The sequence below is a fragment of the Astatotilapia calliptera genome, chromosome 8 (assembly GCF_964374335.1).
Source record: "Astatotilapia calliptera chromosome 8, fAstCal68.1, whole genome shotgun sequence".
NCBI classification, from domain to species: domain Eukaryota; kingdom Metazoa; phylum Chordata; class Actinopteri; order Cichliformes; family Cichlidae; genus Astatotilapia; species Astatotilapia calliptera.
Genome location: NC_137429.1, coordinates 17,766,333 through 17,787,784, shown reverse-complemented (window position 1 = coordinate 17,787,784; position 21,452 = coordinate 17,766,333). Strand labels below are relative to the sequence as shown.

At 38.8% G+C, this 21,452-nt stretch overlaps 1 protein-coding gene across 4 annotated transcripts in view; it reads right to left on the bottom strand.

Annotated features, from left to right (window-relative positions):
* mybpc2b (myosin binding protein Cb) overlaps positions 1 to 21,452 on the bottom strand; it is a 63,720-nt gene that overhangs the window by 2,902 nt on the left and 39,366 nt on the right. The window contains exons 3-24 of one of the 4 annotated variants that reach the window (XM_026178703.2): positions 15,987 to 16,007; positions 14,769 to 14,792; positions 7,966 to 8,034; positions 7,710 to 7,858; positions 7,492 to 7,609; positions 7,332 to 7,380; positions 7,085 to 7,141; positions 6,800 to 6,972; positions 6,487 to 6,619; positions 5,852 to 5,976; positions 5,607 to 5,712; positions 3,808 to 3,974; positions 3,297 to 3,462; positions 3,078 to 3,184; positions 2,952 to 2,981; positions 2,704 to 2,846; positions 1,315 to 1,474; positions 1,074 to 1,178; positions 800 to 988; positions 554 to 688; positions 269 to 436; positions 21 to 109 (exon numbers count right to left, since the gene is read on the bottom strand). In XM_026178703.2, the coding sequence (XP_026034488.1) occupies positions 21 to 109; positions 269 to 436; positions 554 to 688; positions 800 to 988; positions 1,074 to 1,178; positions 1,315 to 1,474; positions 2,704 to 2,846; positions 2,952 to 2,981; positions 3,078 to 3,184; positions 3,297 to 3,462; positions 3,808 to 3,974; positions 5,607 to 5,712; positions 5,852 to 5,976; positions 6,487 to 6,619; positions 6,800 to 6,972; positions 7,085 to 7,141; positions 7,332 to 7,380; positions 7,492 to 7,609; positions 7,710 to 7,858; positions 7,966 to 8,034; positions 14,769 to 14,792; positions 15,987 to 16,007 (2,483 nt within the window). The remainder of the gene's footprint in view (positions 1 to 20; positions 110 to 268; positions 437 to 553; positions 689 to 799; positions 989 to 1,073; positions 1,179 to 1,314; positions 1,475 to 2,703; positions 2,847 to 2,951; positions 2,982 to 3,077; positions 3,185 to 3,296; positions 3,463 to 3,807; positions 3,975 to 5,606; positions 5,713 to 5,851; positions 5,977 to 6,486; positions 6,620 to 6,799; positions 6,973 to 7,084; positions 7,142 to 7,331; positions 7,381 to 7,491; positions 7,610 to 7,709; positions 7,859 to 7,965; positions 8,035 to 14,768; positions 14,793 to 15,986; positions 16,008 to 21,452) is intronic. The other 3 variants (XM_026178704.2, XM_026178705.2, XM_026178707.2) reach the window with 3 other exon arrangements.

Here is a 21,452-nt window from a genome sequence, read left to right as displayed (position 1 = left end):
AGAAACTCATCCTTTCTAACCTGGAAGGGGATAGTCAGGTTGATCTTCTCTCCCACTTTCCTGATGTACTTTGTTCTCAGGTCACGAGGAAGGCGGATCTTTGGATGTTCTGAAGAAGAAACAGACATCCTGTTTAAACTTCTTATCATAACATGAGTATGAGTATGAGTCTCTGTGGTCAACACAAAGAAAAACTATGCTACACCCAAATGTGCTATTTACATTTATACTTGCTCACTTTATTTGGCTGTGAATCTGACTCACTCACCGACGATCTCACGGATGGTGACGGGCTGTGACATTATAGCAGGAGGACTGCGCCCGGCAATGTTTACTGCCACCACCCTAAAGTTGATCTTCTCTCCCACCGGGAGGCCGCGCACCACAAATCCCTGTCTCTCGCACAGCTCCTGGTTTGCCACCACCCACTCAGTGTCTACGTTAAAAGAAAACTTCATGTATTAAATTAAACTAAGTGTGATCTGTGTCTCTTTCTTTTTTTCATTCATTCAGCTGTTTTCATTTATTACACGTAAATATACGGCATTATCACCTCCTTCCTTGCAGTATTCAATAACGTAGCCGTCGAGGCCCCCAGCTCCAATCTTCTCTGGGGCGAGCCACTTCAAGCTGCAAGTGCTGTCTGTCACATCGTGGACTGTCAGACGCGTTGGCTCGCTTGTTGGGGCTGAGGATGACAGGAAAGGAGACTCAAGAGAATCAGTGACTGGCTTCACTGAGCAAAGGAGGGACAGGGAGTTGCTGAGAAAGAGCACGTAAGGACGACTGTGAAACGTACCAATAGGCATGAACGGTTTGGAGCTGAGACTTGGCTGAGACATGCCAATGCTGTTGACAGCGAACACCCTCATCTCATACAGAACACCTTCAATCATCCTCTTAGCCTCGTATGTGGTTGATTCGTACACGTCAAAGTTGAGCTTTGTCCATCTGGAAGAGCCTTTCTTCTTCCTCTCCATGAGATAACCTGGTGGAGTAATAATGCAGTTACATGAACAGGTTGAATAATAATTTTGTTTTCCTTAAACAAATTAATATAATGCATGTTCCACCTTTAACTGGTGCACCGCCATCAAATTTAGGAGGGTCCCAAATAATGGAGGCGCAGTCCTCTCCCACTCCTGTGCACTTGATATTCTCAGGGGGGTCGGGCACATCTGATAAAAAGATTGCAGTTTATTTAAATACAACAGAGAAGATAGGTCAAACTGGTATTTGCAAAAAAACATCCCCTTTCTGCTGCCCACTATGAGGGGAAACCAGCTGATGTTATCCTGTAAAACCTTCACTTACCCACAATCTTCAGAAACAGCACAGCCTTGTCCTCTCCGGCAGGGTTGGCGACAGTGATGGAGTAGTTGCCCTCATCGTCTCTCTCCGCCCCCTCTATGACAAAGCAGCTGAGGTCTTTCCTGGACTCCACCCTTACACGTCCTTCAGTGTCTGTGATTGGCTAACACACGATATTAAAGCAGTTAAAACATGCCTAACAATTAGGGTTTACTTGTAACTTAAAGTTGGGCTAATAGAGATTAGAGTAGGGGTATCAAACATAAGGCTTCGGGGCCAGAATAAACCCACTCACATATCTAAACCAGCTGAAGGCAGAATCTTCTGACTGTTCATTGTTTTTTGCACGAGGAAATATTGTGTTGCAAGTCTTTAAGAGTGGATCACATCATGGGAAGGGGCTGTCTGTGAACTGTTAATTTTATCCAAGCCAGAGGTCTGAATCATCCTCTGTTTTACAGCCAAAGACATTACTCAGGGCCTGCAGTACCACACTGAAGTGAGGCGGTTAAGCCAAAGAGCTGTGCCAGTGCTTTTCATAAAGTTACAGCAGTAGTGTTTCTTTGTAATAAGACAGAAGACAGAGCAGGAAAAAACTGAGGCATGGCGCATTTATGAAGCTGCACTTCTTTTTCTGAAGACATCTCAGACTTTTCATCATCTTTTTTGTGGATGGATAGTTCATAAAGTGTGACCATTACAAGAATGTATTGTTTATACTGCAGGGAGATTTATCTTTTTTATTCACTTTTTACTGTCCACTTGTTCTGCCACTTCAGTCTGCTAGTGATGAAATGGTGGCACATGAACTAAAACGAGTGTTAGCTGGTGGCACTTGTGCAAACCAGAAGGGCATGAATGGACCACTTGGACTGAACTTAGGTTGAGTGTAAAATAAGAAGAAGGGAGCTGTCTTAGTATGACACTGATGGCACCTAAGGTCTGCTCATAACTCCACATGTTATCATTAAATTATATTCTAAAAAGTTTTCATTTCCACACATGTCCTATTATTTAAGTTGTCAAGTTATGCAATTAGTTATTAGGAGCAGAACCACGCCTTCTTCAAGCTGTTCGTCTCGTTTACGTGCCCCACCCTCTCTCACCTTTTCAATTCTTTAACTTCTTCACTTCTATTTAGTACATGGGGACTTGCAAGGCCCAGGAGCCGCTGTCAGTCCCTTTTGAGGCTTTCCCAAAACCACAGCTCAATTCATGTCCAAGCCATTCACCTTTACCTACCTAAATGCTGACAAACTGAAAATGAGGCCCAGCTAGTGAACTAAGAATATTTCCTTTACAATTTTATCTCATTTTTAAGTTTGCTAAATCTATATGTCCATATATCTAGTTTAGTTTTAGTTAACTGCAGCTATTTTTTGGAGCCCTTACATTATCTCCTTTGGACCAGACAACAGTTGGAGCTGGCTCGCCAGTGATCTCCACATCCAGACGAAGCTTGTTCCCAGCTACCACGATGATAGTGTTTTGGGAGACCATGTTTCCAGTGGTGTCCAGGTGGATTTTTGGAGGTTCTGGTTAAAATACAGCATTCAAAGAGAGTCATCAATCAAGTAGGCTGTCTTGGGTTTGAACTATAAACAGGATGTTTAATTAAGATGTAAATTACAGGTACCTACCTTGCCTAGGCACATAGTCGATCTTAATTTCTGTTATGAAAGAGAAAAGAGGTGACAGTATTATCCAGGCTGCTGGTGACTAATTTTTCCACAGCAGGACCTTTGTAATTGTTCGGTCTTTCTCACCCAAGAAGTTCAGTTTGGCAGAAAGTGACAGGGCATATCCATCAGGTACAAATGTGTAGTCTCCAGCATCCTCTGGCTTCACATTATCAATGACCAGTCGGTGAAACCTGAGACAAGCAGTGCAAAAGATATCATGTAGTTTTATGGAAACATCTGTGTCAATAAAACCCCCCAACTTTGTTCACATGAAGGCAAAACCGTTTGGTATCGTCTTTTCACCTTCCAATGTGGGTCATTTTGATGCGCTCGCTTGGCAAGACCTCCACGCCATCTTTGTACCACTTTCCTGTGACCTTGTCGTCAGACACTTCACACTTGAACATAGCCTGATCTGTTGCCCTGACTGTCAGATCAGCGATGTCCTGCAACACCTCCAGTTCCTTTTCTGAGGAAGGCCACAAAAGCATAGATCAGGCAGGAGACAGACTGTGTAGGTGTAGCAGGAGAGGAAATAAGGACACCCACTGATCCACTCATCTTGACACCCACTGCCATGAGTTGTTACTTTGTTTTTAAAGAGAGGTGCTGAGCCCTTGGGCCAGCAGTCTTCTGCAGTGAACGTTTAAATGAGAGAAACCCTTGGCTACTGTATATATATTACCTTTTGATACACATGTGTGAATGCTCTAAAAATATTATCATTATTAGCTTGGCTTTTCTAAAAGTTTATGTTTTACTCTCACTCAAAACTAAAATAAAGACGTGAGATTATTATGATTTCATGTGGTACCTTCCACCTCCAGTTCTCCTTTGGTATGACCCCCATTTGTCCAAGCGTGGTACATTCCGATGTCATCCAGTGTAGCTTCCTGAATGATAAGTGTGTGCTTCTTTCCATCCTTCTTAAAGCGATATTTTGAATCTTTGTCTTTGTGAATCTCTTGGTCTTCAAAAAACCTGGAAATTAATATAAAACAGATATTTTTTAAAAGTTGTCACTAAAACTCTCTAAAAACAAACTGTAAGGTGAAACCAGCTCTAACTTTACAAGTCACACTGCAAAATGACTTTGGAAATGTATGATTTTAGATTAATCAAGATTTTACAAGATAATATAAATCTAGCTGTGTATACCACGTTTTTAAAAATATAATTAATTTCATTCTTTTGCTCTTTGTGCTTTTTATTAGGTTTTTCAAAATGCACCTTTAAATAAGAAGACACAATATTAAATTTAGCGACGCTGTATCAAAATTATCTCAAAAATAAAAACTCCAGTGAAACAAACTGAAATAAACTTCAGAATTTGAGCTTGAAATGCTTTTGTTGACTGACGATGTTCAAAGCCATCTAACTTCCATATCAAAATCTACACATTTGGTTGAATTTGTGACAAAATCTCCTGAATCAAGCAGATCAAATAGCCTCCACACATTTTGACCAGAACCAAGATTTCCTACAATATAGTTTCATCTGATATGAAGATGAGAAGGTCACGTTTCTCTTAAGGTTCCAGCGCAGCATTTTAGGTTGAAGTCTGAACTTTGACCGAGTCATTACAACACTTCCTGCTGTTCTTAGAATCATTGTCCTGCTGCATGACCAAATTTGGGCTAAGTCACCTCACATTTGACTTAGGAATACTTTAATATACAGATGAGTTCATGGTCAGCCAGATCATTAACCCTCCACTACCGTGCTTGAGAGTTGGTTTGAGGTGTTTGTGCTGATATGCTGTGTTTAGTTTTTGCCACACACGGCCCCGTGTATTATAGCAAAACATCTACAATTTGGCCTTTGTACAGTGTACATTGTTCCAGAAGTCTTGTAGCTGATTCAGATGCAACTTTTTACACCTAAGCTGTGCTGCCATGTTGTTTTTAGAGGCTTTCCCCTGGCAACCCTTCCAAACAAGCCACACTTGTTCAATCTTACTCTAATCTTATTCTCATTAATCTTATCATTTTAGGTGCTAAAAGAGGCCTGTAGATTCATCTTTTGCAGGTTTGAGTATTGCATGGACTAACTTTGGGGCGACTTTGCTGAGACATTTGCTCCTGGGAAGATTGTGACATTGTGTTAATGTACATCTGAATGCTTCAGATCACCAAACTGCCAAATCTTTTCTTTTATAGCGCTCACACTTGCTGATTGATGACTAATTGATAACTAATCAAGTGTATTGTCCTCTTATGCACGCGGTAATGGTGTTCTTACGTTTTTTGGAGAACTTTATGGAGTCCTGTGAAAACTATTGTTTTCTACATGTGACTTTAAATCAGGGGTGGGCAATTCCAGGCCCCGAGGGCCGGTGTCCTGCAGGTTTTAGATCTCACCTTGGGTCAACACACCTGAATCACATGATTAGTTCATTACCAGGCCTCTGGAGAACTGCAGGAGCTAGTTTAGCCATTTAAATCAGCTGTGTTGGTTCAAGGACACATCTAAAACCGGCAGGGACACCGGCCCTCGAGGCCTGGAGTTGCCCACCCCTGCTTTAAATGCTTTTGTAAAAAGAACAAGTTAAAAAACTTTCAGCATATGTACATAACCTGAATCTTTATTGCTGATAATGTGAATTTCACTCACCACATCACGTGGGCACCCTCTTCCGACACCTCTATCTCAAACTCCACTCTTTCTCCCACAACCACGTGATAGTCATCCATCAGCTTGGTGATAGTCACAGGGGGCTCTGAACACAACAGAGGAAGATTTTACAATTCATGAACCAAGCACTGAAACTTCACTTTTCATGCTTTGGGACAAGACGTGCTGCTTTACTGTATTCTCAGATCGCTACTGTTACCAAACAAGCAGAAGAGAAAGTGCACCTTTGACAAACACCTCTGTGAAACACTTGTCTTCCCCAACCACGCACTCATATGCAGCATCGTCTGCCAGGGTTGCCTTATTTATGGTGAGTGTTCTGACATTGCCGCTCGCCTCCATGATATACCTTAAAAAGAAAGCACCTCTGAAAGTATTTCCACTACTGTATAGTATCAGATCCTTCCGTTTTAAAATGTGGATTTGAATCAATCTTATGACAGTTGCAGTGGTACATATTTTGTCTAGCAAAGCCAACACATATATTACAGTTTTCTGCCAGGATACAGTATTTTTCCCACATTGGGACATTTAAGGAAACAGAGATCTTTGTCCTGCTTGAGTTTCTGGATTTGGGGCATATGATGTCTTGGCAGTATGACTTGCTTTAACCCACTGGGAGGCCTCTTATGACTGCCTAAAAATAAAACATGTTGATGGCAGCATCGTTTCTGACTGTGTCGCACAGATAATTTTAGCTTGATATTTTTAAGCACTGCCCACCAAGTCAATCTAAGCTTGATGATCTGATGATATGACACACTACTGTTTAATTAAGCCGTACCCTGTACAAAGCACACAAAAAGATGCGTGTGGATAACTGGTGTGTGTGTGTGTGTGTTTATGCTTTTAATCATACTTGGCTGAGGGTTTGATCTCCTGACCATTCTTCAGCCATTTGACCTGAACATTGGGATCCACCACTTCACACCTCAGGGTAATTTTCTTGCCCTTTTCCACTGAGTAGCAAGATTCAAGCTTCTTCAGGAAAGCTGTAGTTGAAAACACACAGAGAAAAACCTTAAATTAACTCATTAACTCACGTATGTCATACCCGCTCAGCCTCATAGTGCCCATCCTCTTGCCTTCTTCTTTCTATCCTTTTCCTCTCAATCATATTTGCAATACTCCTCCACTTCTTCCCCTCCCTTCCGTTAATTGGCCCGACTTACCCTCGCTATGTATAACAGGCTCGGCCTTCATTTTTTTCAGACGCTTCAGCATGCCCCTCAGGTCAGTGATGCCATACTCAAAGGCGATTTTCTCATACTCGCTTGGGTGGGCATTCTTAAGCAGTTCCCACACATCTATCTCTGGTTCTACTTTTTCAGGTTTCTTCTTCTTCCTGGCAGAGAAATAAAAGGGGGTTTCTTAACAGGTAGGGCAGAAGAAGCACAAAATACAATGAGGAAATCATACTGTCTCCTCGATAAACAAAACAATGTCAAGATTCTCACTTAGCAGCTTTGAGCAGAGCGCTGAAATCCAGATCTCCCTCATCCTCTCCAGCGTCACTGCATGTACAGAATCAGACTAACTGTAACACACATAATGCATTTTGCCATGGCACAACATTAAGTGTACTATACTGTCAAACCAATGTGCTGTGAGACATGTTCACACATATATACACAGAAAAAAACATTTTAAAAAGTCTATGCATGCATTTTCCACAAGATGAAACACAAACCCCAGAGCACTTACGCTCTCTTGAAGGCAGACAAAATATCTGCCTGCTCGTCCTGATGTGCAGCTGTAATAAGAGAAGTTGCAGAGAACGCACATTATTCCTGGATCAGATCAAAACATCAGTATGTATAGAATCCGTGGCAGCCTTAGCAGGCGCGAGTCTGTTTTCACTCACCCTCAACAGAGATCTCAAAGGTGGAGCTGTCACATTTGTCTTTTGAAGTCACTTCACACCTGTAACCACCAGCGTCTCCAGGGACCACTTTGATGACCTTCATTTCATAAGTATAGATCTTAGGGAGAAAATATTCATTAGTTCTTAGCTATTTCTGAAGGAAGAGGATCGGCCAACACGGTACAAAAAAAATATCTATGTCTCTCTTTGACACACACTTTAGTATTTCTGTCGTAAGTTTCTTTGAACTGCAAATGTTTTCCAGCCTTGCTGCCAAGGTCCAGCCACTTGCCCTTCAACCATTTCATGGTGGGTTTTCTTGTCAGGTTGGTGGAGTCGACCTTGGCTATGAAAGTGACATCCGTTCCTGCCATTCACAAGCAACAGTTAATTCACATGACATTATATACTCAGATTGCATATTACGGATTACTGGAGACAGCAATAACACAAGCATTCATTTGTGTATCTAACCTGCGACAGCGACTACATTATCCGGCGGTTTCTCCACAAAGAGCCCAGTGAGCTCAGTAGACTGAGGCTCTGAAAAGAAGGAGTAAAAAAGATTTGTTAAATCAGTAAATCATTAAAATCTGGAGCCCATTTTTATAGATTCATTTAAGACATGTGCTGCAAAATAACATACAACAAAAAATAATGTTCAAAATGCCAAAATGCAAGAGACACGGTGAATGGTTTGGATATATCTTTGCTTATACGGAGGACCTAAAGTACATATAAAACACATACAGTATAAGTCACATTGTTTCTGAACAATGATACTTCCATGCACGATGGGGGCACTTTTTGGACACTTGCTTGCTGATAGAGCAAGCTCAGTAACAGCAGATGAAGTGTCCTGCTTGTTCACAATCACTATATAAAAATCTGAAACTATTAACAAATGCACCTGGTGTCCTTTATGCATCAGCTTTTTTCTACCATCATCCAAGATTTGGCATTCAAGGTGCTACTCTATAAACAATGCACACTTGTAATTGGCATTAGGTTCTTTTGTTGCGTCCTACTCTACAGTGCAGCTCTCTGCTTTGTTTTCTGACAGGGAAAATAAATGTGCCTAATAAATTCAGTTTACTAAACAATCACAGCCAAGACTTGGCTTGGAAGCCATGAGAAGCTACTCAGGAATACAATCTCCTCTTTGAGCATGACCAACACATAGCTGGCACACATCTGAATTTCATCTCGTTTTCACGCATTGCATTGTCACAGTCCTGCACTGTGCTTTCACATCGTCCTCATTCTCCCTCCAGTGCAGGGTCTGCTACAAAAAACAATTATCCCACTTTCACATTTGAAAGTATAACACTTCTAAGTTATACTGTACCATAAGTCTGTATAAACTCAAGGTAAGTAAACAACAGTTACACAATGATTATTTTAGAGTCATTGCATCGAAACAACACACAGTAAAATGCAACGATTCTCTCATAATGATAAGATCATGATCTCAGTAGTCATGATCTGAGCTTCAAATAATCAGTTTAATCATCAAACATCGAATCTAATATTTGAAATTATCTTGATTACTTCTGCTGGACTGATTTCCAAGGCTGCAATCAAATCAGATACTTTACCCCACACAGAGCAACAACAGAACACCCCATGCTGCCTGAATAACAACACCCCCCCTCCCCCCCCACAAATATTACACAAAAATCCCAAGCCAGCACTGAGTTTAATTCACATTCAAACTGCTTAGTATTTACAAAAAAAACAAAAAAAAAAAAGCTCAAGTGTTTATGGGAAAAAAGGTAGATCAGAATCCAGGTGTGGGTTACAGCGGTCAACTGAGAAGAAGTGATGTCCAGTCAAGTGGCACAGAAAGCACATGCTAAGGTTTTATCTATTAGGACATTATTATATAATAATAATTATAAATAACACAGTCCATATCAGGTTCTTAAATTATTTAAATACAACTAATGACATATTATAGTGTCCCACAATTTGTTAATTAAATAAATAATAATTTAAAAAGGCATTTTAACTTACTTTTTTGTAAAAAGTAAGTTAAAAAGCAGAAGCAATTTGTTAAGCGCCACCTTAGTGCTTCTATGGGAATTGAGATGTTAAGTAGCAACCAGGTGTTGTTGATCAAATGCGCTTGGTTAAATGTGAATAAATGTTGAATGCAAAAATTAAAAGAACTTGAATTTATAATTTATATACTGCTTTTAAATAGAATCAAACGACAACATTAATCTCACATACTTCACCAAATAAATCATTGAGGTGTGATTTAGATTTAACTTAAAAATCTATTTTTATATCCTGTTCTTATAAGTTATAAATCTAATACGTAGTATAAACTTAGTATAAATTTTGTTGCAATAAATTCAGCCAAGGGAATGTTGGATTCCAATACTTTTTTTTTAATTGGCAGTAACTTTTTTGCAGACATCCATTACTAGTATGAGAGCCCCGAAACAAACTGCAGTTGGCCAAGTGATGATAATCCCCCCACACATTATACCCCTGTGAGCATGGCTTTAAACAGCCTTGGTATGATAAGCACTTCCCACACAGAAATTGACTCTTAAGAGATACATTAAAGGCAAACTCAACTCAGAGGAGTGGAATAAACTTTCTGTAGCCAGGACAGGGGATCAAAGAAACGGCAGACCTGAAAATATTTTAAAAATCTATAAATCTATATTTAAAATGTGGACTGTATACAAAAGATATTTGAGCCCCCTGATGATTCTTTGAAATTAAATTTAAATGCCCTGAGTAATTACTGCATGACTAAATCAGTGCACAAACTCAGCCATATGCCACAGTGTTGAGTCAATGATGTTGTTCAGCCTGATATATTAATAACATTGATCTTTGAAAAAAAAAAAAGACTTCTCAGATCTGACTTAATGAGGATGAAAAATATATTTTTTAGTGACATTATGTTGAATTATTAAGATAAATTAGTCTAGAATTTGATATAGACATCATAGCTTCTACATTAGGCAGATTTTGGTACATTTCTTCAGATTCCCTCTGTTTCTATCTTCATCCTGGCTGCGTTTGTCTGTATTGCTAACCAGAATGGTGTGGCTTGGTGGATTCGTGGTGGACGATGGTGATGATGAGAAACTGTACTCCCAGTGTTGGGGTGAAATATGGCCGACAGCTTAAGATCAGTGGTTCTTATGTTTCCCTTTGAAGGTTTTGCACATGTTCAAGGTTTTTTTGTCTTTGTTTCATGCTCCAGTTTTTCCCACTCACACTCTACCACTAAGCTTACCCTTTCTTCTCTTATATATGTGCCATGCTGAGCTGTGTCTGGATCATCTGCAGTACAATGTACCTTTCCTCCCTCTAGGCAAATGTTGTCACAGCAGGAGTAGCTTGCTGAGTTCCACATTCAGCGATGGGCATTCATGACATCAGAGGAGATGCACACTTATGAATGGTAGGAAAGGAAAAAGCTGTGGTCATACATCCACCCCTGGCCACATTTGACAGGAAATTTATAGAGGTGCCCAATTTATTATTCATGACCTCATATTGACTCTCTAGCCCACTTTTTGCTTGGCAGGCCACTACTTTCTGGTATGATTCAGCACAGCAACCAGCCTTCCCTACATGGCTGCCTTGTTGTGAGGACACAAAACAGTCTTGACACGTTTGATAGAGTCTGTGACTTCTCATCTTTCCTTTGCATACCTCCACGTCCATCATCTGTGTATTTCCAACAGTCCAAAAAAGAAACACTTTGGCAATCGTCCTGGTAATACTGGCATCGCTCCCAAGGTCCAGTCTGCCAGTCTTAACTCCAAACATATTCCTAACATATGACAACATACACCGCAGGAAAGAGTTTACATTTCTCAGTTGCCACTAATGCTGCACCTTACCTCATACTAAGAACACATAGATGTTCAAATTGGAAAAGGAAAACCCTTATAAGTGCTGTGTTTCCCTGTTAAGCACAGCAAGTCTTGGACATTTTGCACACGTCTGAAAAAGTACACCAAGAAATTAGCACCCTTCAGCTCCCTGGGGCCTTCACCCTTCCAGAACCATTCCATGCAATCTCCATCTAGTTCATAGGTGTCAAACTCTGGCCCGCGGGCCAAATGTAATTAGGCTGCGGGCCAAATTTGGCCCGCAGCCTAATTACATTTGGCCCGCGAAGCCATACCAAATTACTATTAGAGCTGGCCTACTGGTATTATACAGCTAATATATATATCGTTTAGTATTAAGCTTTGCTTGTTCCATATTCAGTTTTTCAGCAAAACTTGTTTGAGTCCATAAGAAAAGATTCATTCTTAAATCTGGAGGAAGATTTTGTTTTTCAATAAATATTAGCGTTAGCCCGCGACTTTGTTCCAGTTTTGAATTTTGGCCCACTGTGTATTTGAGTTTGACACCCCTGATCTAGTTAGTCAAAATAGAGCAGACGTTCAACTGATCACTCTGGCGTCACTAAGGCAGATGGGGACAGCTTTGTATCAAGAGCTCTTAAATTTTTCTTGTAAAACCTGAGCTGCAGCGCTGTAGCAACACTTTTAGATTTAGTTAGTCAAACATCTCAGATCCTTTGAGCTGACAAGACATGAGCCTATATGCAGATCACATGCTCTCTGGAGGAACTGCGTTTGATAATGTCTTGGATGACCTCACTACCTGACCTCTCCTTGCAGTTTCCTAATACAGCATGATGTTAAATTTGAGAAGCAACCATAAAAAGTGTCATAACATCAGATGACACTTGGCACGTTAACAGCAACAGCTGCTATTGTGCCCCAATGAGTGCCGCACACGAACCACAGCTGTGTTTCCACTCTCATTGTTTAAATTGCCTGAGGGACAGAAGCACAAGAGGGTTGGTATCATAGGTCACAGATGGAGAGACAATAATTTTCACATGGAGAAACAAATTCTAAATTGCTGAAAGAACATAAACAAAATAATTTGTCTGTGAGTTGTCTGGTAGCATCAGTGGATACCACCAGTAGGGGACAGAAATGGATGAATGACATAAGAACGCTGTCACACACTAGGATGCCTACAGTGTTTTCTCTTTCTGAAGCTGCTACTGAGATAGATACACAGACAAGCCATCTTTAAAAACACTGGGAGAAAAAGTGAATAACATGATTATCTCTGTACACTCCCACCTATCAAGAGATTAGATATGTTAGGCACCAAATGATCTGACATATCAGGATGACATACTGCTGGCAGAGAAGAAAAGAGAAAATAAAAAGGAGCCAAGCTGACTGGGTTTCAACATATCCAATATGACAGCATTCTGGGATCCAGTCGTGGGTTGCCAAACAAAGTGTAACCAATGACTTCAGAAGAAGGACAACCTTCTAGCACCCAAGGTTCACTTACAGAGTGAAGGTTGGACCATGCAGTTAGACACAACGTGCCCTTTAAGGTGATGGATGATGCACAAATATTTGTGCCTGTCACTCCCATCTAGTGTGATGGGGTGAATTTAAACTTTTCCTAACCTTAACCAAATAGTTACCTAAAGATAAATATGTGGCATTTAGTGCCTAAACCTAATAAGTGAGTCAAAGTGAAAAGTGTGTGAAAAACAGAAAAAACCACGAGCAACCATCTGTTTGTCTGGGTTTCTCTCGGGAAGACAAGTTAGAATCCTGCACCATGGGAAATAGCTAAGCCCGTGGCGATAGTGTGACGCTCTGGGCAATGTTCTGATGAGAAAATGTGTCATTCGTGTACATGTTTGACTCGTATCACATATCCCGTCAATCGACATTGTTGCAGACAAAGTAGAACAAGTTATGGTAATGTTATTACCTGACAGAAGTGGCAAACCTTCAGGCAAACATTGCATACAGCAGAACGTTCAAATTTGTTCATGAATTAAACATTGGAGTTTTGAGTGTTAACTCCATAGTTCCTAGTTTGATTAAACATCTGTGGGATGAACCCAGAAAACAAGTCAAAACTATGAAGACCCTACCTCACACTTTACTACTATACCTGACAGGAGCAAGGTATTCAAGTGCCTTCAGGATCTCTGAAGGTAACTGAATCCGTCCTGCTAAGTCTATCCCATGACAGGTCGGAGGAAACTGTACAATATTAGGTTATTGTTTTAAAACTTATGGCTGATAAGCACTGAGAGAAGTAGAATCTCTTTTTATAATCCCCAAGAGGAGCTCTGTGGCATACCACAGAATTTTGGTCAAACAGCTTCATGCACATTTTATGAGCTCTGTAGTGAGTGATACTTTGTCTTGGCAGACAGCAGTCTCATCGCAGACCAAGAACCTTGTGTACAAACAACTTCAATCCAAAGAAGTTTTGTATGCAACCAACTGGTTTTAATAATATATGTTGTAAAACTGAAAAAATAAAAAGCACCACAAAACCTCCAACAATGCAGCTCCCTCTCTAGGCAGTGTTTTCTTTTAGGGGAATATTGTATTTTGATATAAATATTTTGGAGGAGCACATAATGGCTAATAGATATTAATTTGTAAATAATTGGACGTGAATAAAAACAAATATTATACTACAGTATATTTCTAACTTTCTTTAAAGATATAGCACATTTAAAGGCAGCTTGAAAGAAAGGCAGATGTGAAATGTCAAAATGAGGTCAGAGGTCAAATATGACATAATATTTGGATAATAACTATGCTGTAGAATTTTAAACAAACTTAAAGAAAAAAATACATTTTATGAAATTTTTTATCTTAATTGAACTTAAAGAAGAGGTTGGAGGTCAAAGTAAAGCATAGCTCTGTATGGCATAATTATGACTGATCTTCAGATCAAACTATTGATGTTAAAGGAGAGGTCAGAGGTGAAATCTTTACATGATATTTTGTCGACAATACTTTTAAGATTTGTACTTTCCAAGTTATAAGGCTTTTTGTCAATTTTCATCCAGAAATCATAAAGTTTATTTTGAAGGCCTTGGTGGATGTAAGAAAAACATTTGTTGACTGTTAACATGACCCAACTCTACAACCCTACATAGTTTTATCAGAATTGCGTTTACAGACAGAATGAGGCACATGCAAATGCTAGGAAAACAAATAACCTCCAAAAATTTAAAAAAAGCATTAAATCTGTCCAAACTGAAGTAATCAAATGATTTCATCTAATAAACTGGACCCAGGCTCACTAAACGATATATTATGTGACAGTTTGACTAGCACATAATACCGATATTTCACTGATATTAATCTTAACACTCAAACAGATGATTTAGAAAACTATAGTTTCAGCAAACACATCAACATAAAATGCTGCTCTTTTCTTACCATCTCCATCAGTTTCTGTATCTGCTGCAGACAAGGAAGCAAACAAAACTGAAAAAAGCAGCTATGAAGCAAAAATGCTTATTGTTGCACAAAAACCACTTATTGCTGCAACAGAGACCAAGCAACACAGCAACATGGCTGTAACACAAGCACCATGCACTGTCACATTTTTCATTAAAATTCGCTAACATCCAATCCACCTTGAATATGCAAATTCAAATATTTTCCTATTAACACATTCAGAGTTGCTAGGTAGATAAACACATTAACTATGGAATTTTTAAAAAAATAGAAACAGAAACATACTTTTAAATGATGTAAATAACAAAACTGTGCAGTTTTACTCGCTACATGTGTTTCACATGTTTAGCATATAAAGCTTAAGGTTAAAGTCGACCTATTGTGCTCATTACCAGCTTTATTTCAAACTCTTCTAGAGTAGCTCCACATGTTTCATGGTTCAAAACAACCCTCATTCATTTCAAACTAGGCCTTGGTGCAGCCACATTGGTCACCCTCTGTTTGAAGCAGCTCCTCCCTTTTTAACACCTTCCTCCCTTTAAGGAAACTTTCTAATGCTTAACTCATCCTTGCAAGAAGAAGATTTGAAAAGCAGGTGGGAGCTGGTGTGCTCACTACCAGAGCAGTGTATTTCCTTCCTATGACATCATACAGATCTAATAGCAGAGCAGTTTAGAGAGCTCTGCTTACATGTACATATGGTGACCTCGGTATTTGAAACCATGACCATGTACAGAGGCAAAAAGTAAAGCATAGTAGGTCCACTTTAATTTCACACATAACATATACTATAAGGTATATGTATATAAAGTGTATTAAAAAAGAGCCAGGTAAGAAAAATTATCACAACATGTGAAATGAATAATCCTGTTATTCATATCATAACAGCACAGCAGTCAGATATGTTACAGTCGGTAACGTATCGCTTAGTTCTGTGAAGAAAAATCTTTGTGAAAAAAAGAAGATTTAGCCCATTTCGAGAATACACAACAAAAAGTTGCGAGGATCACCTGAGACCAACCTACAAACTTGCAACCTGAAGGAATCATGCACATACTGTAATTTTCACACATTATGTCACATATGAACTCATATGTGAGGACATTAAATTGATACCACAGGCATATACATTAAAATATAACACTCAAGGTAAATTTAGTGCCTCCATGTCAGTTCATTCCCACGATTCTGCCTTACCTCCATCTTCAGCAGGTGCATCTAAGGAAAATGAAGGGACATTAACTTGGAGTTCCAATATACACTAGAAATAGTTACTACGTGCAGTGAAAAAGAATGTCTTTGTACATTAGACAGACACTGGGGCACCTACACATTACACCTACAGGGCATGGAAGCTCCTGGTGCGCAGTTTTTATGCTGATGTTCATGGCAGAGGAGATTTGGAGCTCGGGAGCTACTGAGAGCTATGGAAACTTTCATGCACAATCTCAGAACTCGGTGACCCTACTCGACCCGACTTTGCAATAATACTATTTACAGTTGATCATGGTTTATCCAGGAGGTAAGAAATGTCCTTCCTAGGTCCTTGATTTTATACTTCATTATATAATGTATGTGCTTTTGTGTCGTGACCCTGAATTACATAAAAGGAAGGAAAGGAATGGCTGGATGAATGGATATACTTTAGTCCTTATAGTGTATTATTCCCTGACACTAATAGACCACCACATCTTCTTCAGGATGTGGCAGGGGGAAAATGAATAATGGTTAAGTAACTAATAACAACAAATGTTGAGACCTGGAAAATGTTATATTTGGAAACGCTGCAAATGTAACAAAACCAAAAACTCACAAAAACTCATACAGTGCATGCCTGCAGTGAAATGCAAACCAAAGGTCACAGTGAGAACTCAGAGTCTACAGATGTGGAAAATGCATCCAGTTGCAGTCAGTCAATGAACTATGTTAAAATCCTCAAAGACAGCTTGTCCTGTCTGCTTCACACACACAGTTCATTTCTGTACAATCCAAAACTATTCATATTAACAAAGAAAAGAACAGTTGTTCTGAAAAGGAAAAGCAAAAGAAGGAGTAAAGACGATGATTATTTCTAATTAGAATGGTTATGAATATAAACAAACAAGCATGTTGCTTTGACATACACTGCATTCATGTGCAGATAACATGGTGTAATTTCCTTGATTTTACATAATCACAGTGTAATATTAAAGTGTCTGCTTGTAGTTAGCTCTGGTGATGAGATGTGATAGGCCAGCTAAAAAACGCAAACACACTAAATGGGAGTGGCACAACAATTTCATTATTCCATTCAGCAGTTTCCTGTTGTCTCATGATGTGATTGAATTTTAGGCCTGTCTTCTTGACTCAGTAATTGCTCAACTCATTATCTAGCAATAGCAAAACCATTTGTTCTGTATTCATCAGGTAATTAGTTTTACAGATTAGTTAAAATGCATTTTTCAACACTCAGTTCAACTCAAACCCACTCTGTGTCACTTATCAACAATGCACAAATCCTCAAAAGTCTCAAAAAAAGAAGCAAAGAAAGTCATTGTCCTTCTTCTTCTTCTTCATCGGCCTCCACTGGGGCTACAATTAGTGGATGTTTGTTGGACATAGAAAAATAAAAAATAAAACCATGACAGTCCCATAGGAAAACTAACATTAGAGACACATGGCCACACTAAAATATGGCTTGTGGAAACCAAAGCACTTCTGCCAGAGCTCTTTCTGTATGGCTACATAATTTGAAGACATTGGTTAAACAACAATTTCATAATGCATTTCATAAAATATTCTCAAACACTATAAGATAAAAATAGAGACCACACAGTCGCATGTAGGCATGCAGGAATAAAATGAAGATGCTCACTCGCTTGATAAAAAGTTTATGAATAAACTAGAAAGTGCATTTTCTGAAGAAACTGCAGTGTGAATGCTTGAATCTGAATGTATGCACTGAAATGAATTAATTGCTGAATTTTGAGTTAAAAATATTGAATGAGATTAAAAAAAAACAACAAAAAAAACCAAATTTAACCTGAAAACAAAGGTGCTGAACTGCTAAAAGCTGAAGGTTACACAGAAGGAGTTGGAAAAAAACTGAAAATGTTTTAAATGTAAATTAGAAAACCCTAAGAAATGAGAAAAGAACATTTAGAGTCAGAAAACATCTGAATGAATATTAAAAGGTCATATTCTTTGAATCACTGAATGAAGAAAATGTGATCCCTCCACTTTGATCCACACAGTTTAAAAAGTTTAAATGTCTGAGCTTTGAAAGACAAGATGTTGGAAAGAGAACAACGATGGCGACGTTTTGAGGGTAAAATGATGGCTTTAACACTGTGGACACAGCAGCAGTTGAAAGAGAAGTGTTTAAGATGAATCTTGGCAGAGTGGCAGGCAGAGCTCGTTAAGCAGGCAGGTGTGAGCCTGGTTGCTATAGTGACCGCACCCAATGGCTCCATACACACGACACAGACATGCACCTCACTTTTGCTGCTTAAAATGAACAGAAAAGTCAGGCCGAAACAAATCGTTCCCAAATGAAAAGTACATGTCGTATTGACAAAATTCTTTCACCGTGAGCGACAGCCATGTCTAGTCTACCTAATTCTCAGTTTTCATGCCTGTGGAGCTTATTATATGGACGTGGTGACAGTGTAAAGACACCATGCTCTTCTGATTTTCAAACGAACCTTCTGAGCCATTTTAACATTAGAGTCTATGGAAGAGTTGGAGGGAGGAGGCTGTGCATTGGTGACATTTATGAAAGAACCGTAACACCTAGGACAATAGTAAACACATTGGATGAAAGAGGACAGCCATGGCTACGTTTTGAGGGTAAAATCATACCTGTAGAGCAAACGCTGCGGACACAGCAGCAGTTTTAAAAAAGATTTTAAGATTAATTTTTTTGCTCCTCTCACTCTAGCAGTTGAGCTGCCTCACTCTAGCCCCAACATTCCGTCCCATACACACCCATTATAAACTCTGAAACGGGTGAAAAAACATCATGAAACTTAAACTGGAACTGAAGAAAAAGTATAATAGATATTGAAAAGATAAATACAAGTTGAATAGTTGAATGTCTTGTCTTCGTTTTAAAGTTTGAATGGTGGCTCTATGTCAATGTATGTGGAAGTAGTAAGAGTTTAAAAATGAATAAGTTGAATGAGAATTTGAAGGGTCTCCCCATTGAAATACATGGGAAATTTTGGGAAATTTTTTTTGAATAAAGTTGAATAAAATTAAAAATATAAATGTTAAAAATATGAAAAATAGAAGCAGTCATGTCCAAAAGAAGAGGAATCTAATGGTGTTTGAATGGTTTTTCTAAGTTGAACGGTTTTGAAGGAGTAGGAGTACAAAAAACGTACGGAATACAGAATAAAATATAATAATAACTAGAAAGTGCATTTTCTGAAGAAACTGCAGTGTGAATGCTTGAATCTGAATGTATGCACTGAAATGAATTAATTACTGAATTTAAGTTAAAAATCTTGAATGAGATAAAAAAAAAAAAACCCGAATTTAACCTGAAAACAAAAGTGCTGAACTGCTAAAAGCTGAAGGTTACACAGAAGAAGAAGTTGGAAAAAAGCTGAAAATGTTTTAATTGTAAATTAGAAAAACCTAAGAAATGAGAAAAGAACATTTAGAGTCAGAAAACATCTGAATGAATATTAAAAGGTCATATTCTTTGAATCACTGAATGACTAAAATGTGATCCCTCCACTTGGACCCACACAGTTTAAAAAGTTTACATCTCTGAGCTTTGAAAGACAAAATGTTGGAAAGAGAACAACGATGGCGACGTTTTGAGGGTAAAATGATGGCTTTAACACTGTGGACACAGCAGCAGTTGAAAGAGAAGTGTTTAAGATGAATTTTGGCAGAGTGGCAGAGAGAGCTCGTTAAGCAGGCAGGTGTGAGCCTGGTTGCTATAGTGACCGCACCCAATGGCTCCATACACACGCACACAGACATGCGCCTCACTTTTGCTGCTTAAAATGAACAGAAAAGTCAGGCCGAAACAAATCGTTCCCAAATGAAAAGTAAAAGTCGTATTGACAAAATTCTTTCACTGTGAGCGACAGCAATGTCTAGTCTACCTAATTCTCAGTTTTCATGCCTGTGGAGCTTATTATATGGACGTGGTGACAGTGGAAAGACACCATGCTCTTCTGATTTTCAAACGAACCTTCTGAGCCATTTTAACATTAGAGTCTATGGAAGAGTTGGAGGGAGGAGGCTGTGCATTGGTGACATTTATGAAAGAACCATAACACCTAGGACAATAGTAAACACATTGGATGAAAGAGGACAGCCATGGCTACGTTTTGAGGGTAAAATCATATCTGTAGAGCAAACGCTGTGGACACAGCAGCAGTTTTAAAAAAGATTTTAAGATTAATTTTTTTGCTCCTCTCACTCTAGCAGTTGAGATGTCTCACTCTAGCCCCAACATTCCGTCCCATACACACCCATTATAAACTCTGAAACGGGTGAAAAAACATCATGAAACTTAAACTGGAACTGAAGAAAAAGTATAATAGATATTGAAAAGATAAATACAAGTTGAATAGTTGAATGTCTTGTCTTCGTTTTAAAGTTTGAATGGTGGCTCTATGTGAACGTATGTTGAAGTAGTAAGAGTTTAAAAATGAGTAAGTTGAATGAGAATTTGAAGGGTCTCCCCATTGAAATACATGGGAAATTTTTGTTGAATAAAGTTGAATAAAATTAAAAATATAAATGTTAAAAATGAGAAAAGTAGAAGCACACCATTCCAAAAGAAGAGGAATCTAATGGTGTTTGAATGGTTTTTCTAAGTTGAACGGTTTTGAAGGAGATAGTCGGCGAAAAACGTACGGAATAGAAAATAATAATAAAGATTAGAAGAACAATACTGTGAATGCTTTTCAAGCATTCACACTAACTAGAAAGTGCATTTTCTGAAGAAACTGCAGTGTGAATGCTTGAATCTGAATGTATGCACTGAAATGAATTAATTGCTGAATTTTGAGTTAAAAATATTGAATGAAATTTAAAAAAAACAAAAAAACAAATTTAACCTGAAAACAAAGCTGCTGAACTGCGAAAAGCTGAAGGTTACACAGAAGAAGGAGTTGGAAAAAAACTGAAAATGTTTTAAATGTAAATTAGAAAACCCTAAGAAATGAGAAAAGAACATTTAGAGTCAGAAAACATCTGAATGAATATTAAAAGGTCATATTCTTTGAATCACTGAATGACTCAAATGTGATCCCTCCACTTTGATCCACACAGTTTAAAAAGTTTAAATGTCTGAGCTTTGAAAGACACGGTGTTGGAAAGAGAACAATAATGGCGACAATTTGAGGGTAAAATGATGGCTGTAACACTGTGGACACAGCAGCAGTTGAAAGAGAAGTGCTTAAGATGAATCTTGGCACAGTGGCAGGCAGAGCTCGTTAAGCAGGCAGGTGTGAGCCTGGTTGCTATAGTGACTGCACCCAGTGGCTCCATACACACGTACACAGACATGCACCTCACTTTTGCTGCTTAAAATGAACAGAAAAGTCAGGCCCAAACAAATTCTTCCCAAATGAAAAGTACATGTCGTATTGACAAAATTCTTTCACCGTGAGCGACAGCCATGTCTAGTCTACCTAATTCTCAGTTTTCATGCCTGTG